Genomic DNA, 22,656 nt, shown 5'->3' with positions numbered 1-22,656 from the left:
AGGAACCGGAAGGGATAGTCAGACAAGCCAAAACGTCAGGGAGCCAGAGATGAGCATAGTAGAACAGCAAGCAGGATCTGGAGCCAGAAGGAATGTCAGCCAAGCAAGTCTTTAACTGGAACACAAAAGAGCATCTCTAGAGATGTGACTAAGGAGAAGGCAGAGATCATCTGGGCTGGACGGCTTAAGTAGGCAGGACTGACGAGCAGGATATCATCAACAGGCGAGTCACCGTGGGGAGATAGGAGCTGGCAATTAGCCGACAGCTGAGCAGCCAGCTCAGAGAAGGAAGGGCTGAGCCCAGCCCTGACATCATGTAAAGCAAACATGAGCCTCTTACCAGACAGTGTGGATCATTCACAACATAAATGGTCATTGGCACTTTTTAAACTTTAAATGTGATCATCCACCATCCAGCGTAGCAATATATTCCAACATAAGTGACAACACCATGTGATTAGTGAGATCACAGATGATGTGAACAATTTGGTTTAACCACTTGGCGACCAGCTTACGCAGATATATTGCGGCAGGTCGGCTCTCCTGCTCGAACCGACGTACCTGTACATCGGTCTGTGCAAGAAGGATAGCGGGCACTCGCGCGGGACCCGCAATCACAGTGAGGAGAGGCAGAACGGGGAACTGTCTATGTAAACAAGGCGATTCCCTGTTGTGCCAGATGACATGACAGAGATCTACTGTTCCCAGTAAAACATAAAAAACGCAGAGGTGATCAAATACCACCAAAAGAAAGCTCTATTTGTGGGTAAAAAGAGTTTTGTTTGGGTATAGCGTCGCACGACCGCGCAATTGTCAGTTAAAGGGATGCAGTGACATATTGCAAAAAATGGCCTGGTTTAAGGGGGCAAATCCTTCAGGGGCTGAAGTAGTTAAAAACAGTGAACAGCGTTTTAAATATGCACTACCAATAGGCACTCAGGACCACGGCTCCTCCATCAATGCCATTAATGGCCGGCAATCAAAAAAGAGGTGACGAATGCAAGTGATAGTGTAGTAGTTTAAAAACTTTGATTCCAACATAAAGTGCACATATATATAGTTGCAATTCCTGCTCGCCTACTATGTCATAAATCAGACCAGGCTGTTCCACAATGCCGGACTCACGCCTGCAATTTGTGTGATGACATCATGTCTAAAGTAGAGTTGCCACCTCATCCCTTTAAACCTGAACACATATTGATTACACAAGTTCTGTGGCTGATTAAGGTGGTAATTAAACTCACTTGGTGCCTTATCTGCACTAAATTAGTCTCAGAACCTGTGTAATTCATATGTGTTCGGGTTTAAAGGGATGAGGTGGCAACCCTAGTCTAAAGCCTCGTACACATGATCGAATTTTCCGCAGACAAAACGTCAGACTTTTGTCCACAGGGCGTTCGCCAGGAACTTGTCTTGCATACAAACGGCACACAACTGTCGGCCAACAAACACGAACGTAGTGACGTACTATGTGGTTCTTCAGCTCTTTAGTGCCACCCTTTGGGCACCTGATGCTAATGTTGTGTTTGGTGAGCATTGATTCCGAGCATGCGTGTTTGTACTTTGGACTTTTGTCTGACGGACTTGTGTACACACGCTCGGAACATCTGACAACAGACAACGGAAAATTTCTAAGCCTGCCATCCAACATTTTTCCGTGGAAAATCTCCAACAATTGGCTTAAAACGGTCGGATTTTAGGCCAACAGTCTGTTAACACACAATTCCCAGCGGAAAATCTGATAGTGTGTACGAGGCTTAAGACAATTTTCCTCTGTGCAACGTTTGTATTAGATGGTACTGATGATATAGGAGCCACATCAATTTTCAGTCTGATCGTGTGAATGTTTGTCACATCCACACAACGAACATTTAATACATAGACCCCCATAGTGAGTCACTACAAAAGACATAAAAAAAAAGCAAAAACACATACTAAATTTTGTGCACATAGAATCTGGTGCAGCTGTGTATAGAAACCAATCAGCTTCTATTGTGAAAGCTTAATTGAACAAGCTGAAGTTAGAAGCTGATTGGTTACTATGCACAGCTGCACCAGATTCTGAGTGCATCAGTTTTAATAAATCTCCCCCTTGTCATTTGCCAGATTTAATAGACAAATATTTGGTTTTAAGTTAACATTGTCAAGTTGTTTATCTTGTAGGAATAAATACATTTAAAGGAAAATACTTCCACAGTAGAGAGTATAAAACATCCAACGGTTTTAAAGGAAAACGGATTCTTGTTGTAGGATTGGGAAATTCAGGAGCAGATATAGCTGTGGAGCTTAGTCGTACTGCATCTCAGGTAGGATCAAATATTTTCTATGAATCAAATGAAATAAAGTCAAAAATGTTATACTTGTATTTGTTGTTTGCATTAGTTTCTTTCACGAACCTTGTATATACATAAGGCCTCTTGCACATGGACATTTGCAAGCATAACACTTGCCTAACATAAAATTCTCACCATTTTCCCAGGACTGTACGTGGGGCATACAGCCGACCATAGAAGTCAATCGCTCTATGCCCCTGTACTCATGTAAATGAGAAACTTCTGCATATGGAAAATATCTTGTGCATGCACAGGAAACACTGACACACAGGGGCATTGGCATTTACACAAGTATAGGGGCATGTAGCTCAAGGCCAGGACAAGGGGTGGGCAGGAGGGGAAAGTGCCCTGGGCACTGTGGTATCATGCAAGGTGGAGGTGCACCACAAGAAGGTTGGGGGGGGGATTTGTGTTGGGAGGGGGAATTTAGGGGCGGCACGGGATAAGAATTGTTCTAGGAGTGGAAATTTGGGGAGATGTGCTAGAAAAGGTAATATGGTGGGGGGAAGGGGATGATTGGGGGTATTTGTGCTAGGAGGGGAAATTTGGGGGAGATTTGTGCTACGATGGGGGATTGGGCAGAATTTGCGCTGGGGTGGGGGGAGAGGATTTGTGCTCAGAGGGGAAATTTGAGGGGTAGAGGATTTGTACTAGGAGGGGGAATTTTTTTTCGGGGTTGGGGAGTGGATTTGTCCTGGGGGCATATGGAGAATGAGAGGATTTGAGCTGGGGTGCAAAGATTTGTGCTAGGGGATTTCAGTAGGAGGCGGATTTGTATTGGGAGGAGGGGGAATTTACGGTTAGGGAGTAAGCTTGCAGATTAGTGCTTGATTTTTACTTTTTCTGGGGGGGGATTTGCTGACACATAATTATCATACATCTTGGGGGGGAGGGGGGCGCAACTTGCCATTTTCACCCTGGGCTCTAGATGACCTTGTCCCGGCACTGATGTAGCCATCCACTTCTATGGTTGTCTGTACTTCCCACCTGCAACACTTTGGGAAAACGCTATGAATTTTACAATAGGCATATTTTATGCCTGTAAACATCTGTGTGCATGTAGCTGAACTCCAGTTATGGAAAAAAAATTACTAGCCCTCAACCCACTCCCTGTCCATCTATTTTTTTTTAAGTGGAACTACACTGCATCTGAGCACCACAAACCAAAAAAAAATGTTAACCGCTTGCTGACTGTATACTGTACATATATACGGTGGCAAGGCGGCTCTCCTGTGCAGAATCATGTACTTAGTACCTAATTCTGCACTTTTGGGTCTTGGGCACGCATGCTTCTATTGGACACAGCAGGAGGTGATCTGCGGGTACCACAAACTCGATGTCCGCTGGCACCCGCCGTTTATTAGGCAGAGAGCCAGAACAGTGATCTGCCTCTGTAAACAAGGCAGATTGCCATTCTGTCAGTAGGTAAGGCATTGATCCTGTGTTCCTGCAAAGCAGGAACATGGATCACTGCCTTCCCATAGTAAAAACACCTCCCCCACAGTGAGAAAAAACATTGTTAGGCACACAGTTAACCCTTTGATTGCCCCTGATGTTAACCCATTCCCAGCCAGTTTCATTAGTTCAGTGACAGTGCATATTTTTAGCACTGATCACTGTATTAATGTCACTGGTCCCCAAAAAGTGCCAAAAGTATCCTAGTGTCCAATTTGTGCGCCGCAATATTGCAGTCCCACTATAAGTCACAGATCACTGCCATTACTAGTAAAAAATAAATACAAATTCCATAAACACAGCGCCTTGAAAAAGTATTCACACCCCTTGAAATTTTCCATATTTTGTCATGTTACAACCAAAAATGTAAATGTATTTTATTGGGATTTTATGTGCTAGACCAAGACAAAGTGGCACATAATTGTGAAGTGGAAGGAAAATGATAAATGGTTTTCAAATTTTTTCCTAAGAAATATGTGAAGTGTGGTGTGCATTTGTATTCAGCCCCCTGAGTCAATACTTTGTAGAACCACCTTTCGCTTCACTTACAATTGTAAGTCTTTTTGGGTATGTGTCTACCAGCTTTGCACATCCTATAGAGTGACATTTTTGCCCATTCTTCTTTGCAAAAGAGCTCACGCTCTGTCAGATTGGATGGAGAGCGTCTGAACAGCAATTTTCAAGTCTTGCCACAGATTCTCAATTGGATTTAGGTCTGGACTTTGACCTGGCCATTCTAACACATGAATACGCTTTGATCTAAACCATTCCATTATAGCTCTGGCTGTATCTTTAGGGTTGTTGTCCTGCTTGAAGGTAAACCTCCGCCCCAGTCTCAAGTCTTTTGCAGACTCTAACAGGTTTTCTTCTAAGACCCCATACACACTATTCGATTTTCTGCAGATTTTTGCCTTCAGATTTACCCTAACCATGTAGTGCAAGAGCCTGTCTGATTGCATACAAATTGAAATTGAGGTTTGACCTCATATTATATGGTTTTGGTGATTCTGAAGACAAAAATCTGCCCAATAATCTAATAGTGTGTATGGGGCTTAAGATTGTATGGGGCTTAAGATTGCCACTCTTCCATAAAGGCCAGATTTGTGGCGTGCACGACTCATAGTTATACTGAGTTTAAATTACACACAGGTGGACTCTATTTACTAATTAGGTGACTCCTAAAGGCAATTGGTCCCACTAGATTTTAGTTAGGGGTATTAGACCCCTTTCACACTGGGGCGCTTTGCAAGCACTACACGCTAAAAATAGCGATTGCAAAGCGCCCTGAAACAACCGCTGCAGTCTCTCCAATGTGAAAGCCCCGAGGGCTTTCACACTGGAGCGGTGCGCTGGCAGGATGCTGAGAAAAATCCTGCTAGCAGCATCTTTGGAGTGGTGAAGGAGCAGTGTATACACCGCTCCTTCACCGCTCCTGCCCATTGAAATCACTGGGGCAGCGCGGCTATACCGCCGGCATAGTGCTGCTGCAGCCATGCTTTGCAGGCGGTTTTAACCCTTTTTCGGCCGCTAGCGGGGGGTTATAACCGCCCTGCTAGCGGCCGAATACCGCCGCTAAAACGATGGTAAAGCGCCGCTAAATATAGCGCCGCTTTACCGCCGACGCCTGCACCGCCCCAGTGTGAAAGGGGTCTAAGAGTAAAGGGAACTGAATACAAATGCACGCCACACTTTTCACATATTTGTACAATTTGGAAAATCATTTATCATTTTCCTTCCACTTCACAATTATGTACCACTTTGTATTGGTCTATCACATAAAATCCCAATAAAATACATTTACGGTTTTGGTTGTAACATGACAAAATGTTGAAAATGTCAAGGGGTATGAATACTTTTTAAGGCACTGTATATCCCATAGTTTGTAGACGCTATAACTTTTGCGCAAACCAAATAATATATGCTTATTGGGATTTTTTTTACCAAAAATATGTAGCAGAATACATATTGGCTAAATTTATGAAGAAATTTAGATTTTTTTTACATTTTTTTATTAGATATGTTTTATAGCAGAAAGTAAAAAATGTTTTGTTTTTTTTTGTCGGTCTTTTTTTGTTTAAAGAGCAAAAAATAAAGACCGCAGAGGTGATCAAATACCACCAAAAGAAAGAGCTATTTGTGGGGAAAAAAAGGACATCAATTTTATTTATTTAATTGACAGTTAAATTAACGCAGTTGAGTGGTTAATTCATTATTAATAGTTTAGAGCAAACTCCCCATCCATCCATATCTCCATGTTTTATATTTTTGAAAAATCACTTTGAAAAACACCCCCTAGCAGCTATGGCTGTGGCCATCTTGAGTAAGGGCAGAGGATTCATGTAGCATTTACTTCCTGGAATCCATTTGCCATTAGGTCAGACATGCAGGCAGGAGGTTGTGCTTAGCTGAGAAAGCCCCTCCTCCCCTCCTGAAGAAAGAAACCAGGAAGTAACTGAAGAAATGTAAAAAAAAAAAAAAAAAAAAATGTTTAAACAAGTAAATATCATATATTTTGCTATCTATTTACTAATGCTAGTGCCATAAGGAATGTCAATGTTTTTTTTTTTAAATCGGAGATAATGTTTATTAAGCTTTAAAAAGCAAACAAAGCATGTACAACCAAACTTCATATCAACAATAAGATTCCAAGTGAGTCAAGTGCATTACAACTACAATACAATAAGCTCTCCCCAAACCCATACCCACACAATAGGCACATCCATATAACACGTAGAAAGAAGAAAAATAGATGGAAACTTGTTGCAAAGAGTGAAAGATACCTCTTGGAACATAATAAAATAAAAATTAGCCCAGGATCCTATCTGGCACCAACTCACCAGGGGCAAGTCCTGGCACTGCGAACCAGTCACCCCATAACCTGTTGAATTTAGTCCTCCCTCTGTGCTGGAAAATTATTTTTTGCAGTTGGGGGGTATAACCCATATTAAAGTGGGGTTCCACCCAAAAAAACAAAAATACCTAAAAAATTCTAAAAAAAAACCCCAAAAAAATGTGGATATTTTTTTTTTCACTTACCTCTAAATGTCTGTTGCTAGGTGGTCCCTCGTAGTCTGCCTCTTCCTTTGCCTGGGCTGGTGACATCACTTCCCCCTCGGCATAGGAAGGGCTCGGCTCTGCTCCCTCCCTCCTGTCAATCATCTGGGACCCATTACAGGTCCCAGGTGATTGAGCGGCCAATCACGGCGTGTGGCGCCGCTCGCGCATGCGCATTGGGTGCCAGGCTGTGAAGCCACAGCCCGGCGCCCACAGTTGAAATGTCGGCGCCAACGAGCGGAGGGGGGGGACGAGCGGGGCTTCGATCCCCCGCATCGCTGGACCCTGGGAGAGATAAGTGTCCAATTAAAAGTCAGCAGCTGCAGTATTTGTAGCTGCTGACTTTTAATTTTTTGTTTTTTGAATGGACCCCCTGGGTGGAACCCCACTTTAAGGATCTATTCTTTGTGGGTGGGGGTCCTTGCAGATTTCAACAAAACACACCTGGTAGGTTCAAGAGGAACTGTAATGTGAAATACCAAATTTATAGTGTTTATCAAAGCTGCCTAGTAGTGATGCAGCTTGGGGCATCTCCACAGTAGATGGATAAGGTCCCCAGTCACAGTGGTACACCTAGCACAGAGTGGGTTTTGTAGAATACCCATGCAGCCATAAAGGAGCACAATAAGCTTGAAGCACAATATCAAGTTGTGAGAGTCTCTGGGCAGCATTAGGAGAGATATGCAGGACAGAGTCTAGGGCAGTGATAGCGAACCTTGGCACCCCAGATGTTTTGGAACTACATTTCCCATTATGCTCAACTACACTGCAGAGTGCATGAGCATCATGGGAAATGTAGTTCCAAAACATCTGGGGTGCCAAGGTTCGCCATCACTGGTCTAGGGCGTTGTCCCAGAGCTCATCCACCAAGGGGCCCACATCTTGCTCCCACTTGTTTTTGGCATTACATGGGTAACCTTCCAAATAGGAGGGTAGTAGCATACCATAACAGTCTGATATAAAACACTTTGTGTCCACCAAAGAATGAATATACAGTCAGGTCCATAAATATTGGGACATCGACACAATTCTAATCTTTTTGGCTCTATACACTACCACAATGGATTTGAAATGAAACGAACAAGATGTGCTTTAACTGCAGACTTTCAGCTTTAATTACAGTGTATTTACATCCAAATCAGGTGAACGGTGTAGGTATTACAACAGTTTGTATATGTGCCTCCCACTTTTTAAGGGGCCAAAAGTAATGGGACAATTGGCTGCTCAGCTGTTCCATGGCCAGGTGTGTGTTATTCCCTCATTATCCCATTTACAAGGAGCAGATAAAAGGTCCAGAGTTCATTTCAAGTGTGCTATTTGCATTTGCAATCTGTCGCTGTCAACTCGCAATATGAGATCCAAAGAGCTGTCACTATCAGTGAAGCAAGCCATCATTAGGCTGGAAAAACAAAACAAACCCATCAGAGAGATAGCAAAAACATTAGGTGTGGCCAAATCAACTGTTTGGAACATCCTTAAAAAGAAAGAACGCACCAGTGAGCTCAGCAACACCAAAAGACCCGGAAGACCACGGAAAACAACTGTGGTGGATGACCGAAGAATTCTTTCCCTGGTGAAGAAAACACACTTCTCAATAGTTGGCCAGATCAAGAACACTCTCCAGGAGGTAGGTGTATGTGTGTCAAAGTCAACAATAAAGAGAAGACTTCACCAGAGTGAATACAGAGGGTTCACCACAAGATGTAAACCATTGGTGAGCCTCACAAACAGGAAGGCCAGATTAGAGTTTGCCAAACAACATCTAAAAAAGCCTTCACAACAACATCCTATGGACAGATGAGATCAAGATCAACTTGTACCAGGGTGATGGGAAGAGAAGAGTATGGAGAAGGAACTGCTCATGATTATTATTATTATTATACAGGATTTATATAGCGTCAACAGTTTGTGCAGCGCTTTACAACATGGGGCAGACAGTACACTTACAATACAAATCAATACAGGAGGGATCAGAGGGCCCTGCTCGTTAGAGCTACCACCTCATCAGTAAAGCATGGTGGTGGTAGTGTCATGGGGTGGGCATGTATGGCTGCCAATGGAACTGGTTCTCTTGTATTTATTGATGATGTGACTGCTGACAAAAGCAGCAGGATGAATTCTGAAGTGTTTCGGGTAATATTATCTGCTCATATTCAGCAAAATGCTTCAGAACTCATTGGACGGCGCTTCACAGTGCAGGTGGACAATGACCCAAAGCATACTGCGAAAGCAACCAAAGAGTTTTTGAAGGGAAAGAAGTGGAATGTTATGCAATGGCCAAGTCAATCACCTGACCTGAATCTGATTGAGCATGCATTTCACTTGCTGAAGACAAAACTGAAGGGAAAATGCCCCAAGAACAAGCAGGAACTGAAGACAGTTGCAGTAGAGGCCTGGCAGAGCATCACCAGGGATGGAACCCAACGTCTGGTGATGTCTATGCGTTCCAGACTTCAGGCTGTAATTGACTGCAAAGAATTTGCAAACAAATATTAAAAAGTGAAAGTTTGATGGATGATTGTTAATCTGTCCCATTACCTTTGGTCCTTTAAAAAGTGGGAGGCACATATACAAACTGTTGTAATTCCTACACCTGATTTGGATGAAAAAAACCCTCAAATTAAAGCTGAAAGTCTGCAGTTAAAGCACATCTTGTTCATTTCATTTCAAATCCATTGTGGTGGTGTATAGAGCCAAAAAGATTAGAATTGTGTTGATGTCTCTATATTTATGGACCTGACTGTACCTATACACGGGTGTAGGGGATAGAGTCCAATCAGTGGCCTGAGCGTGAGCAGCATGTCGGCGTTTCAAGTAGTAAAATTGCATCCTGGGGGGGAGGTGGAAGGTGGATTGCAGATCTTCGATTGAGCAAAAATTGCCATTCTGAAAGACCCGCCTTAAATGAGTGATACCCGATCTCTTCCACATCCCTGCGCAGGGCAACGTAATCAATTCGTCATATGCAGAATTTCCCCAGAGTGGACTATACTCCATAAAACCCATAACACCCTGCAAGGAACGTACCTTGGACCAGATTTTTTGGATCAAAGAGTAAGTAGGATAAAGCCTATATGAGGAAGCAAAGCAGGGGGCTTCCAAGCCCCCGGGTATGTCCTGAACTTTCATATGGTGTCTCATGATGGAGTGTGCAGATGAGGATAATGAGCTAGTGGAATTTGGTCCATTCGTGAAGGCCCCAATGAGGTGCTGCATTTGGGATGCCAAATAATACAACCACGGGTTAGGAAGTGCAACTCCACCCCGGTCTTTAGGTCGCTGAAGCTGCTCCAATTTAATTCTCAGGGACTTATCTTTCCAAAGCAGAGCACGAAAAATAGTGTTGACTAGCCGAAAAATATAGAGGGGGATCACTACTGGGGAATCATGCAGTAAGTAAAGAAGCTGGGGCATAAGGATCATCTTGATAAGATTAGCTCTCCCTATCAGAGAAAGCCACAATTTATTCCAAATGGTAATCTTAGCTTTGAACCTATGTAGAATAGGGACAATGTTAAAGCGGTTGTATAGTCTTTTTTTTAACTTTTACCTACAGGTAAGCCTATAATAAGGCTTACCTGTAGGTAAAAAAAATATCTCCTAAGCCTGTACAGTTTAGGAGATATTCCCCTTGCTATGAGCCGCTGACTGCAGCAGCGCATGCGCACAGGGGATTCTCGGCTGAAGGCCCGGCAACTGCCAGACCTTGCCGGGAAAGAAATCTCCCGCGCGCATGCACAGGAGTGATGACATTGCGGCTCCAGCCACTCACAGCGCTGGAACCGCGATACCCGGAAGACACGCCGAGGCAACATGTCAGCTACCTCGGCGTGGACCAGGTAAGATACCGATGCCTCGTTCTAAGGTAAGTATTTCATAATGAGCTAGTATGCGGTGCATACTAGCTCATTATGCCTTTTGCTTTACAGGGGTAAAAGAAAAAAAAATTTCAGCTGGTATACAACCGCTTTAAGTGTGCAGTAATCTGTTATGGTAGGTGAGATATGTATGCCCAATTATTTGAACATTTGGACTACAGGAACAGGACAGAATGTGGATAAAGTCGGGGAGACTTCTACGTCAATAGGAAGATGAGCAGAGTTGGCCCAGTTGATCGTTAAACCTGAATATGATCCGAAAGTATTTATTACCTCCATAACCTCTCTAAGGGAAGTATCTGTGTCCCCCAGAAAAACATATCATCTGCATAAAGGGTTATTTTTTCACAGAGCTCTCCATAATCAAAACCAACATTCCTATCATTCTCCCGTACTATAGCTGCCAGGGGCTCAATAGCGAGGGCAAAGAGTAATGGGGATAGAGGGTACCCCTGTCTAGTCCCCCTACCTAGACTAAATGACTGTGAAATCCTACCCCCCTCTCTAATGGAGGCCACGGAGGCACTATACAGGAGTTGGACCCAGGAAACAAATATCTCCAAAACCAGTGTCAGGAATGTTAAATCTTGAAATGTAAGGAACAGAAGCCGGCCGACTAAGATTTGTTAGTGAATGATTTTCTCTCAGAAAGTAATGGTTTTACCAGTGCAGAGAGTACAAAACCCATATCACACTCTATAAGAATATCTTTTCCTAGTATTGCAAGCCTGGAAATATCGAGGAAAGATTTTGTTTAAAATATGAGTCATTAAGTGTACACTCTCCTTCACTTATTTGTTCATGTCCCTGAAATATCTCAAAACGGAGTTCCACCCAAAAATGGAACTTCCGCTTATCCGGTCCCCCCCCCCCCCCCCTCTGTTGTCACATTTGGCACCTTTCAGGGGGGGAGCAGATACATGTCTAATACAGGTATTTGCTCCCACTTCTGGGGAAAGGTTGCTGCAGAATCCGTAGCGATTTACGTCCTGTCCGGCCCCTCCTCCATCCCCCGCTGTCTTCTGGGAGACACACAGGTCCCAGAAGACAGCAGGGACCAGTCAGAACACACAGCACAACTTGCGCATGCGCAGTAGGGAACCAGGCTGTGAAGCCGCAAGGCTTCACTTCCTGATTCCCTTACTGAAGATGTTGGCGCCTACACCCAGAGCCGAGGGATGGGTCGGCTTCGGGTGAGGACATTGTGGGCGCCCTGGACAGGTAAGAGTCCTTATTTTAAAAGTCTGCAGCTGCAGTATTTGTAGCTGATGACTTTTAATTTTTTTTCCGGCGGAATTCCCTTTAACATAAAGTCTATCTGTTTTCTTTTTGCACATGATGGTCATTTTAGGACACAAGTAGATTTGGTATAAAATAATCTAAAACCGTAGATATCAGTATTTTACTCTTTGCAGGTATATCTTAGCACTCGGAGAGGCTGCTGGGTTATGAGCCGTGTATTTGATCAAGGTTATCCATGGGATATCTGTTATGACACACGGTTTCAGACTCTGTTGAGGAATAAACTGCCAACTTCTACTGCTTTATGGATGACTGAGAAGAAAATCAATGAATGGTTTAACCATGCTCACTATGGTCTTCAGCTTAGAGACAGGTATCATTTTGCTAGTTATGTTTATTTTACTGGTTGATTTATTAAAGCAATATTGAACCCAAAAGCAAACATTTATTATATTGTAGCTTACCAATTCTTAAATGTGATGGCTGAATTTGTTTTCTTTTTTAGGCTTTCTTTTTACCTAAACAAAAAGAAAAACGAATGTAGCTGCCATATTTAAGGCTTGGTAAGCTGCAATATATTACATTTTTGGTTTGGGGTTTAATACCACTTTAAGGCCCTGAAACTATATTTGATTTATATTACAGATTTCTATGGACAATTTTATTATTTTATATTTCTCAGTGCTTTTGCCTGTTTGAGTCAGCAAGGAAACCTAAGCATAGACATGAAAAGAAAAGTATTAATGCAAAACAAAGATATCTTATACATTTTCCTTACATATTAACATAGCAAAACAGGAGTGTGCACAAAATATTTTACATGCAGATGTGAAATTCACATGTAATGTAGGCTGCAGGCAGCTGCAGTCTATTTTCTCCACTGCAGGTGGCGCTCATCCGCAGTGACAAAGGAGGTGAAGGAGGAAGTTGAGAGGAACTTAGATCCTCTAGGGCAGTGATAGCGAACCTTGGCACCCCAGATGTTTTGGAACTATATTTCCCATGATGGCCATGCACTCTGCAGAGTAGTTGAGCATCATGGGAAATGTAGTTCCAAAACATCTGGGGTGCCAAGGTTAGCCATCACTGCTCCAGGGTCTCCTTGATCACAAAGAGGCAGCATCCAATTGGATGCTGGCATCCCATGTGACTTTGGTGGCCATCTTGGGTCAGGCAGAGTCTATTTAAGACCCTGGCTTTGGCGTGCATTTCCGTTAGCGGTGTCCTAGAGGTCCCCCATCTGTCAGGGGCAGTGCTTAGCATCAAGTAGAGGTTCTGAATGAGTAGGGAAAGTGCAGGGACACGCTATCCATCCTAGAAGCCTCCCCACCTGGGTATGGACCGGCCAGGCCACATTCCGCCCCTCAAGACAGACACTGTCAGTACACCTCAGATCTATTGCTACTATTCATTGCTGTACATCCTGTGAGTGTGCCCGGTCTCTCCCACCCCCAGGCTTGTTGGTCATTACTAAACTTCTATTTCAATATAGTTCTGTTTCTACAACTGGAATCTGAGTGTATATGGCCCCCATGTGCTGAGCTGAGCAGTGTGTGCATCTATAGACACAAACAGCATAGCTTGGCATCAGTCCCTCCTTACAGGATTTGATTGACAGAATCAGGAGACAACGGCTTCCACTGCTGCCTCTGTGCCTGTGTGAAAAGGGAGCAAGAGCAGTGATGGGTATTAGGGGAGCTAAGGGGGTGATGCACTTACTGTGACATTTTTACCCTTAATGCAGAGAATGCTTTAATGTAAGAATGTCTCGCCTTTAGAACCAACAGAACTTGGTAATCGCCCTGTTGAATATATTTTATTTCCCTGTGGTTAGTTTTATGGCCCACAGTACAGCAAAGTATTTCTAGCTATGAAAATCAATGATTCATTTTGGTCAGATTACAAAGCGATAGGTGACTTAATTGTGATGAGTGTTCATGGGGGTCCTGAACTGCAGAAAAAAAAAGTGTCTCATCTCTTTTGATTTTTTTACTAATCATCTATTGGTTGCATTTTTTCAAAGTAATCACTTTAAAGAACCTTTTGTTAATGATGAACTGCCGAGTCGTATCATCTGTGGATATGTGGTGGTAAAGCCCATGCTGACAGAGTTCACTGAAACGTCTGCGATATTCGATGATGGGAGCATTGAGGAAAACATTGATGTTGTTGTCTTTGCTACGGGATATAACTACTCATTTCCATTCCTTGATGAATCCATTATAAAGGTTGATGACAAAGTACATTTGTACAAAAGTGTCTTCCCTAAAAACTTGGAAAAGGCCACACTGGGTGTCATTGGTCTTATTCAGCCTATTGGTGGAATCATGACAGTTTCAGAAATGCAGGCTAGATGGATAACAAGAGTCTTCAAAGGTAAGACTGTATAAATGTGTTGAAAAAGTACTAAGCCAGGTCTGTCCCCATGATTTTCACTTTTAGGTATAGGTAATGCATACAACAAACTAAACATTTAACCTTTTGTAGAAATATCATTTTGTGCTTCATGAAGGTCCTGATCTATGAACAAGCAACAAAAATGAAAGAACACCTTTAGTAGATAGTACTGATATGCTTGTATTTCTGGGTACTTCCTAATTGGGTAAAGATTTCAAGTGCTCTGGGCCAAAACCAGCACCTACATTTTTATGCATACAAGATTACTGTTATGCTGTGTACACACGATTGGACATTCCGACAACAAAATCCTGGATTTATTTCCGACGGATGTTGGCTCAAACTTGTCTTGCATACACACGGTCACACAAATGTTGTCGGAAATTCCGAACGTCAAGAACGCGGTGACGTACAACACATACAAAGAGCTGAGAAAAATTAAGTTCAATAGCCAATGCGGCTCTTCTGCTTGATTCCGAGCATGCGTGGAATTTTGTGCGTTGGAACTGTGTGCACACGATCAGAATTTCCGACAATGGATTTTGTTGTTGGAAAATTTTAGAACCACCTGTTAAATTTTTGTTGTCGGAGGTTCCGACAAACAATGTCCGATGGAGCCTACACACAGTCGGAATTTCCGACAACAAGCTCCCATCGAACATTTGTTGTTGGAAAATCCCGATCTTGTGTACACAGCATTAATGTTAGTTTTTCTCCCAGGTCTGTATGTCCTGCACATACGTATGACCATGTACTCTACTTCCAGGCTTTTTCTTTCACTGCACATATAGGGGATGATTTACAAAAGGCAAATAATCGTTTCAGTTTGCAAGTGAAGTTGCACTTTGCAAAATAACTTTTTACAGAGCTTAGTGAATGAGGTAAAGTATTACTGACTACCATGTTCCAATCATAGCTGTCTGCTCCAAGTGAGTGGAAACATCATTAATTAAGTTATTAGGTGATGACAATGCTATAGGTTGGTAGGTTATAGACCAGTATTTTCACAAATGGTATTAAAGTCTTGGTACACTGCTTTGTAAGCTTATTTTTATATAACTGCACGTACCATTTTTGTTTTTCCCTTCTGAAACCCACTTGTCATTTATTATTTAGGTGGTCACTTAATCGCATCTTTATTGGTCCATACTTTCCTAAAAGGTCACCAGAGTCTATGCTATAGTTTCCTGTTGCAGCACTCAAATTGCTGTCACCAGGGTGTGTGTGTCCTCCTGTTTTCCTGTAATTCTGTTTTAGACTGTTATGCAATCCTTAACCCGGGTACACACGGGCCAAATGTCGGGAGACATTTGCCGGTTAAAAAAAAGTCTGACATTTGAACTGTGTGTATGTCGGTCTGTCCGACAGAAGCCGGCTTCTGTCGGATGTGCATGCTGGAAAACCAGCAGCCCACTGACTCCTAATCAGTGCTCTCAGCCAATGGCAGAGAGTGCTGATCAGAGTTTTCTAGCGGGGGGCTTGTCCCCCTGTCAGAACACAACAGCTCAGTGGGAGATCGCTGGACTAAATTTGCGTAGTTAGTGTAGCTGCTGACGTTTTTTTTTTTTTATTAACCCGCTGGGTTGAACGGAAAAAAACAAATAGTTTGTACCAGGCTTTATTATGTCCTCAGAGTTTTCTAGGTATTCTTGGGTCTCCACGTTCCTGTATATTTTCCTTAATCTCCTTGCTTGTTTGAATCCTGTTTTTTCTCTGCCCTCTAGACCAGTGGTCATCAACCCTGTCCTCAGGGCCCACTAACAGGCCAGGTTTTATGTATTACCTTGGGGAGATGCAGACTAGAATACTGCAATCACTGAGCAGCAAATTATATCACCTGTGATGTATTTCAGTTATCTTGCAAACCTAGCCTGTTAGCGGGCCCTGAGGACAGGGTTGATGATCACTGCTCTAGACCCCATTTGCCTAAACCTTTAATCTTTGATCTTGCTGATTTGAGATTATTGGCTTTGATTTTCTACTACAATGATAATTGGCTACTTACATTGATTACTTCCCCATTCCTAGCTCACCCTTGCCAAATAGTGACGACCTGTTAAGATCAAATATTTCTGCACTTATGTTTCTGGGGGCATCAAAGTACCAGTGCGCACACATTAGGCATCCTTGAAAGGTGGCTAGTAAAGGTGACGTATGCCTCATCATCCCAATCCACTGCTTTGCGCTAAGCATTGAACTGTTGTGTTAGGGCAGCTCATTCATTTGAATGGGCTTTATAACACATCACAACAGACCAAAAATCTGATATGGGGAATTTCTGGCAGATCGGCGCACTTCAATGCACATTAGTGTCACTGGCTACACTGTAGTACAACACAAGTGTGTTAGGAATACATTCAGAATGAATGGTATTGAATTGCACCAACGCGTATAACTAGTGTTACTGCAGTGCAGTGGTGTGAACAAGCCCTAATGCAAGATACATCTATATTAGAAAACAACGATTAAAGACTACAACAAATAATGGAGAATGTAATTTATGTCCTAATGTTTTGAAATGTTTTATGTTGTTAATGTTAATAATTTTTAGGTTTGTGCAAATTGCCGTCACAAGATGGAATCCAGAAGGACATTGAACTATCACAGAAAGTCAGTTTGAAAAGGTATACATCCTTTTTTTTAAATAGGAACTTTTGTTGCAATGCCTGTCTTCATATTCAGATGTCCCCAGAGTAAATCCTTCTGCCACTAGATGTCCTCAATCTTCTTGAATCATGGTCAGCTTCATTTAACCCACTTTCTTTAAACCACAAACTGTCTTGGACCCATTGCTTGGGAAAGCAACAACCCTCAGATTGGGCTATTAAAATTATTGCACTGAACAATGCTCTCTCATCATTATGTGAGAGTTGTTCAGTTCAGGAGTAAGAACGTCCCACTGCCTCCAGAGATAAGAAGAAGGATCCATAAAGTAATTAGTCCAGCAAAAGACCCTTGGAAAAGGTATGTGGGTGCAGGAGTGGATCCAGAGTCTAATCTTAGGAGGGGCACTGCCAAAATTTTTGCGGGCGATTTGTCGGGGCAATGGCTGGTGTTGACGCTTCAATAATCATGGCACCGTGGTTGTTATGATGTCAGGATGATTGAAGCGCATTATTTCTATTATTACATTGTAATGTATAATGAAATAGTACAACTCACCATAATGCAGAATCATTGGGAGCCCTGAGCATGTCACTTGCCACCGTCACCTGCAACCAGATGGGGATTGTCACTTGTTACGTCGCCTGTCACCAGATGCAGCTTGTCACTTGCCATCGTCGCCTGCCACCAGATGCGGATTGTCACTTGCCAGTGGCCAGTGACAGTGTCCCTGTTGTCCCAGAGTGAGGGCGGGCAGTGAGAGATGATGTCATCTCTCTGCTGCCCATGCCTGCACAGTAATGGCAGTCTTCTTTCAGATGCAGAAATGCAGGGAGACAGTGGCATCTCCAGCTTTCATATTTAGGGGGGCACATGGGGGACAGAGTGGATACAGCCAGGTGGAGGGGAGCACAGAGAGAGAGCAGCCAGGTGGAAGGGAGGACAGAGTGGGAGCAGCCAGGTGGAGGGAGGACAGGGTGGGAGCAGCCAGGTGGAGGGGAGGACAGGGTGGGAGCAGCCAGGTGGAGGGGAGGACAAGGTGGATGCAGCTAAGTGGAGGGGATGACAGGGTGGGAGCAGCCAGGTGGAGGGGAAGACAGGGTGGGAGCAGCCAGGTGGAGGGGAGGACAGGGTGGGAGCAGCCAGGTGGATGGGAGAACAGGGTGGGAGCAGCCAGGTGGAGGGAAGGGCAGGGTGGGAGCAACCAGGTGGAGGGGAGAGGAGGGTGGATGCAGCCATGTGGCAAGCCAATCAGCTTCTAACTTCAGTTTGTTCAATTAAACTTTGACCAAAACACCTCAAAGCTGATTGGTTTCTACGCAGAGCTGCGCCGATTTTGAATGTCCCAGTCTTAGTAAATGAACCTCACTGTGATCTGTAAGCAATGTTGTGTCTATGCAAACATTTCATTGTCTTAGATAATGACAGGCCTACAGTGCCTTGAAAAAGTCTTCATACACTTTGACATTTTTAATGTGATAGTCCATCACAAAGTGGCACATTATTGTGACGTGAAAGGAAAATAATAAATGGTTTTCAAATATTTTTACAAATAAATATCTGAAAAGTGTGACGTGCATTTGTTTTCAGCCCCCTTTACTCTGATACCCCTAACTAAAATCTAGTGAAACCAACTACCTTCAGAAGTCACCTAATTGGTAAATAGAGTCCACCTGTGTGTAATTTTATCTTAGTATAAATATAGCTGTTCTGTGAAGCCCTCAAAGGTTTGTTAGAGAACAAACAGCATCATGAAGGCCAAGGAACACACCAGACAAGTCAGGGATAAAGTTGTGGATACGTTTAAAACAGGGTTAGGTTATAAAAAAATATCCCAAGCTTTGAACATCTCACGGAGCACTGTTCAATCCATCATCCTAAAATGGAAAGAGTATGGCACAACTGCAAACCTACCAAGTATCATGTTGTGGGGATGCTTTTCTACAGGAGGAGGTAACGGGAAGCTGGTCAGAGTTGATGGAAAGATGGATGGAGCCAAATACAGGGCAATCTTAGAAGAAAACATGTAATTCCGTGTACACACAACTGGTTTAGCCATCGTAATAAACTCGGATTATCCAACGGAACTTCATTCCATTCAAGCGGTCTTGCCTATACACGGTCAATATAAATAAATAAAGTGCTGCGCAATTTCAGAGTCCAAGTTAACATATAGCATAAGATCACAGTAGTGCAGGTGTGGCTGCAGCTAGGAGCCAATATGGTGCAGGTGACACACATAAGAAAACGGTCTCTAATAGGTGCCAGTGATCCCTCCACCTAAATAGGATGGCCTCTCACCTCAACGACTCGACCTGAAACAGGCATGTAGGATAAAAAACGAGATGGCAGTGACGTCACCCGCGGCCATCTTGTTTGTTTGTTATCCTACATGCCTGTTTGCCGACACTCGGATCTGAGTGTCTCTTGATGTAAGTGCAATACATTATTTTCTTATTCTAAATAAAAGCTGTTATACAGAGATCACTAGATTGCCTTCTTATCTCTTTCCATACGCCACTTTTAACACTGACTGGGACGGATCCTGGAGCGGTTTGCCTGGATTGGTTTGTCAGCTGTTACTGACTCTCGCTCTGTGACCTGTTTCAGGTCGAGTCGTTGAGGTGAGAGGCCATCCTATTTAGGTGGAGGGATCACTGGCACCTATTATAGACCGTTTTCTTATGTGTGTCACCTGCACCATATTGGCTCCTAGCTGCATCCACACCTGCACTACTGTGATCTTATGCTATATGTTATTTGGACTCTGAAATTGCGCAGCACTTTATTTATTTATGCTTATCTATGGTTTTGTTTTTGAATTAGCCTTTAGTGTCTGCTTGCAGTTTTTTATCTGTGTCCTCTTGGATTAGCGCTGGATATCTTTTCTTTTATATTGCTACACACAGTCAACCCAAAGTCCGACCGTCCAGAAAGCGTACAACACTTACGACGGGACTAGAAAAAGGAAGTTCAATAGCCAGTAGCCTATAGCTTCCGTCTCGTACTTGCTTCAGAGCATGCGTCTTTTTTGGTCCGTCGGACCAACATACAGATGATCGGTTTTCCCGATAGGAATTGAGTCCTTCGGAAAGATTTAGAACATGTTCCATTTCTAGGTCCGTCAGATTTTTAGAAAAGAAAAGTCCGATGAGGCCTACACACGATCGGTATATACGATGAAAAGCTTCTGTCGGACATTCCGCTCGTGTGTACGTGGCATTAGAGCCTGCAAAAGACATGAGACTGGGGCGGAGGTTCACCTTCAAGCAGGACAATGACCCTAAACATACAGCCAGAGCTACAATATAATGGTTTAGATCAAAGCATATTCATGTGCTAGAATGGCCCAGTCAAAGTCCAGACCTAAATCCAATTGAGAATCTGTGGCAAGACTTGAAAATTGCTATACACAGAAGCTCTCCATCTCCATTTGCAAAGATGAATGGGCAAAAAATGTCACTCTTTAGATGTGCAAAGCTGGTAGAGACATCCCCAAAAAGACTTGCAGCTGTAATTGCACTGAAAGGTGGTTCTACAAAGTATTGACTCAGGGGGGCTGAATACAAATGCACGCCACACTTTTCACATATTTATTTGTAAAAAAATCTGAAAAACATGTATCATTTTCCTTCCACTTCACAATTATGTGCCACTTAGTGTTGGTCTATCACATAAAACCCCAATAAAATACATTTACAGTTTTGGTTGTAACATGACAAAATGTGGAAAATTTCAAGGGGTATGAATACTTTTTCAAGGCACTGTATGTATATGATTGCCCTGCTATTCACAAATTCAAGTTTACCAAAAAGTTGTATTGTGCTCACTTTGTCCGAAATATTCTGTGAAATGAATATATAATTTGTGATCTTGTAAATTTTTGCTTATTACAGGTTTGGTAAAGACTATAGTCTTTCGCTGGATTACATTGAATATCTGGATGAAATAGCCAAAGAAATAGGCTGTAAGCCTAATATTCTAGGACTGCTTGTGACAGATCCTGTTCTAGCTTTAAAAATGTTCTTTGGACCATGCACGTCAGCACAGTACCGCTTGAGAGGACCAGGGAAATGGCCAATGGCCAGGAAGCAAATTATGACTACATTTGATCGGGTACTAAAACCTACTAGGACCCGTGTGGTTGGGACCCATGAAAAGGAATCATTGTCAATAGTTTATGGCCTGGGGGCACTGTGTATTCTTGCTCTGTTCTTAGCTTTGGCTATGTACACAAAATAAAAGGATTATTATTGTTGTACTATTTTTTAATCTCTTGCCACTTTTATGTCTGATTGATAGCATATTGTATATTATTGTTTTCATTCTGATTCTTAAGCAAATCTTTCAATCCTTTAAGTCCTGTAAAACAGAAATAGTTATTAAAGCAAGCCCCCAGGAGTTTGCATTTAGCTGTCAGTCATTTTTATTTTGACTGCCAAACAATTATATTGCTAATAGCACTATAGAATACATACAGGATATTTTAATTAAATGTTTTGTTTAGCATGTGCAACTTATGTGTATATTTTGTAATCTGACTTTTTTTCAGATTTTTTTTTCTTTTCAAATTTTGTGTCATGTTTGTCCTCTTCCTCATACTGATAGTGATGGGGTTCCTCGGAATATACCAGAGGGAAAGAGGAGTCCATATTATACCACTCTCCTTTTTTCATTGGTTTCTTCCTAGATCAGAAATCTGTTAGTAATGGACTTGATTGGCTCCACATGATCATTTCACCAGTTACAGGATTGTTGAGATGATATCATTAAAACATTCTATACCTAATTTTTTTAAGATAAAGTTGTTGCACTTTAGTGACAATAGGCCGAATAGCGCCGCTAAAACTACAGTAAAACGGCAGTAAAAATAACGCTGCTTTACCGCCGACGCCCAGGTGCTGAAAGCGCTGTAAGTGCTAAATGTTTATGCACAGACATGAGTTCCATTCAAATTTATATTTGAATATGGCAAAACAATTCCATCCATTTTAAATCAATGCACACATAATGCCAAAATGCAAATATGCTTAACTGTATTTACCACTAAGGCTTTCTAATAATGTCAAGCTATGCAAGATTGAGTGAACTTTTTGTACCATGTGTTGTCCATATTTTGTACAATTAGTTTACAAATTCTACTGTATTAAACTGTATTAAAATAAACCTGATTTGCTTAACCTCCCTGGCGGTATGATTAAGTCAGATTTTTGTGTCTCAAAGCTCTGCAATTATTTGCATAGAACTTTGGCGTTTTATATTGTAGGCCTGTAATTCTTAGCAATAACACACTTAAATCTGTCCAAACAAGAATCTAGGAGATATCCCGGGTATGATGAAGTTTGAAACACAAAATCATAAATTATAATATAATAAATAAATAATTATAAAGAATAATAATAAAATAAATTTCCCCACAATTCACTATCGCTCAATTCTGCAAGTGTTCTAATTTACTATGGCTGTTTTCTAGCTGGTCTAAAACCCGATCCTCCTCTTCTGTGGTCCCCCAGCGGCGCTCCTGGCTCCTTCCCGCATCAAGTACCCCGACGGAGAAGCGCTTATCCTGCTGTCCATTTACACAGACAGTAGGACTCGGCCTCGCCCCCGCGTCATTTGGATTTGATTGACAGCAGCAGGAACCAATGGCTCCACTGTTATCAATCTATCCAATCAGAACCCGAGACACCAGC

At 42.5% G+C, this 22,656-nt stretch overlaps 1 protein-coding gene across 2 annotated transcripts in view; it reads left to right on the top strand.

The window, feature by feature from the left end:
• The window catches only part of LOC141103548 (dimethylaniline monooxygenase [N-oxide-forming] 2-like), a 77,056-nt gene extending 54,926 nt beyond the window's left edge, over positions 1 to 22,130 (top strand). Inside the window, exons 4-8 of one of the 2 annotated variants that reach the window (XM_073593248.1) lie at positions 2,164 to 2,306; positions 12,136 to 12,335; positions 13,986 to 14,338; positions 16,911 to 16,983; positions 20,860 to 22,130. In XM_073593248.1, coding sequence (XP_073449349.1) covers positions 2,164 to 2,306; positions 12,136 to 12,335; positions 13,986 to 14,338; positions 16,911 to 16,983; positions 20,860 to 21,205 — 1,115 coding nt within the window. In that variant the 3' untranslated portion in view covers positions 21,206 to 22,130. The remainder of the gene's footprint in view (positions 1 to 2,163; positions 2,307 to 12,135; positions 12,336 to 13,985; positions 14,339 to 16,910; positions 16,984 to 20,859) is intronic. The other variant, XM_073593247.1, reaches the window with a different exon arrangement.
• The last annotated feature ends 526 nt before the right edge of the window (positions 22,131 to 22,656 follow it).

Source organism: Aquarana catesbeiana, linkage group LG07 (assembly GCF_042186555.1).
Source record: "Aquarana catesbeiana isolate 2022-GZ linkage group LG07, ASM4218655v1, whole genome shotgun sequence".
NCBI lineage: Eukaryota > Metazoa > Chordata > Amphibia > Anura > Ranidae > Aquarana > Aquarana catesbeiana.
This window is presented reverse-complemented; position numbering and strand designations above follow the sequence as displayed.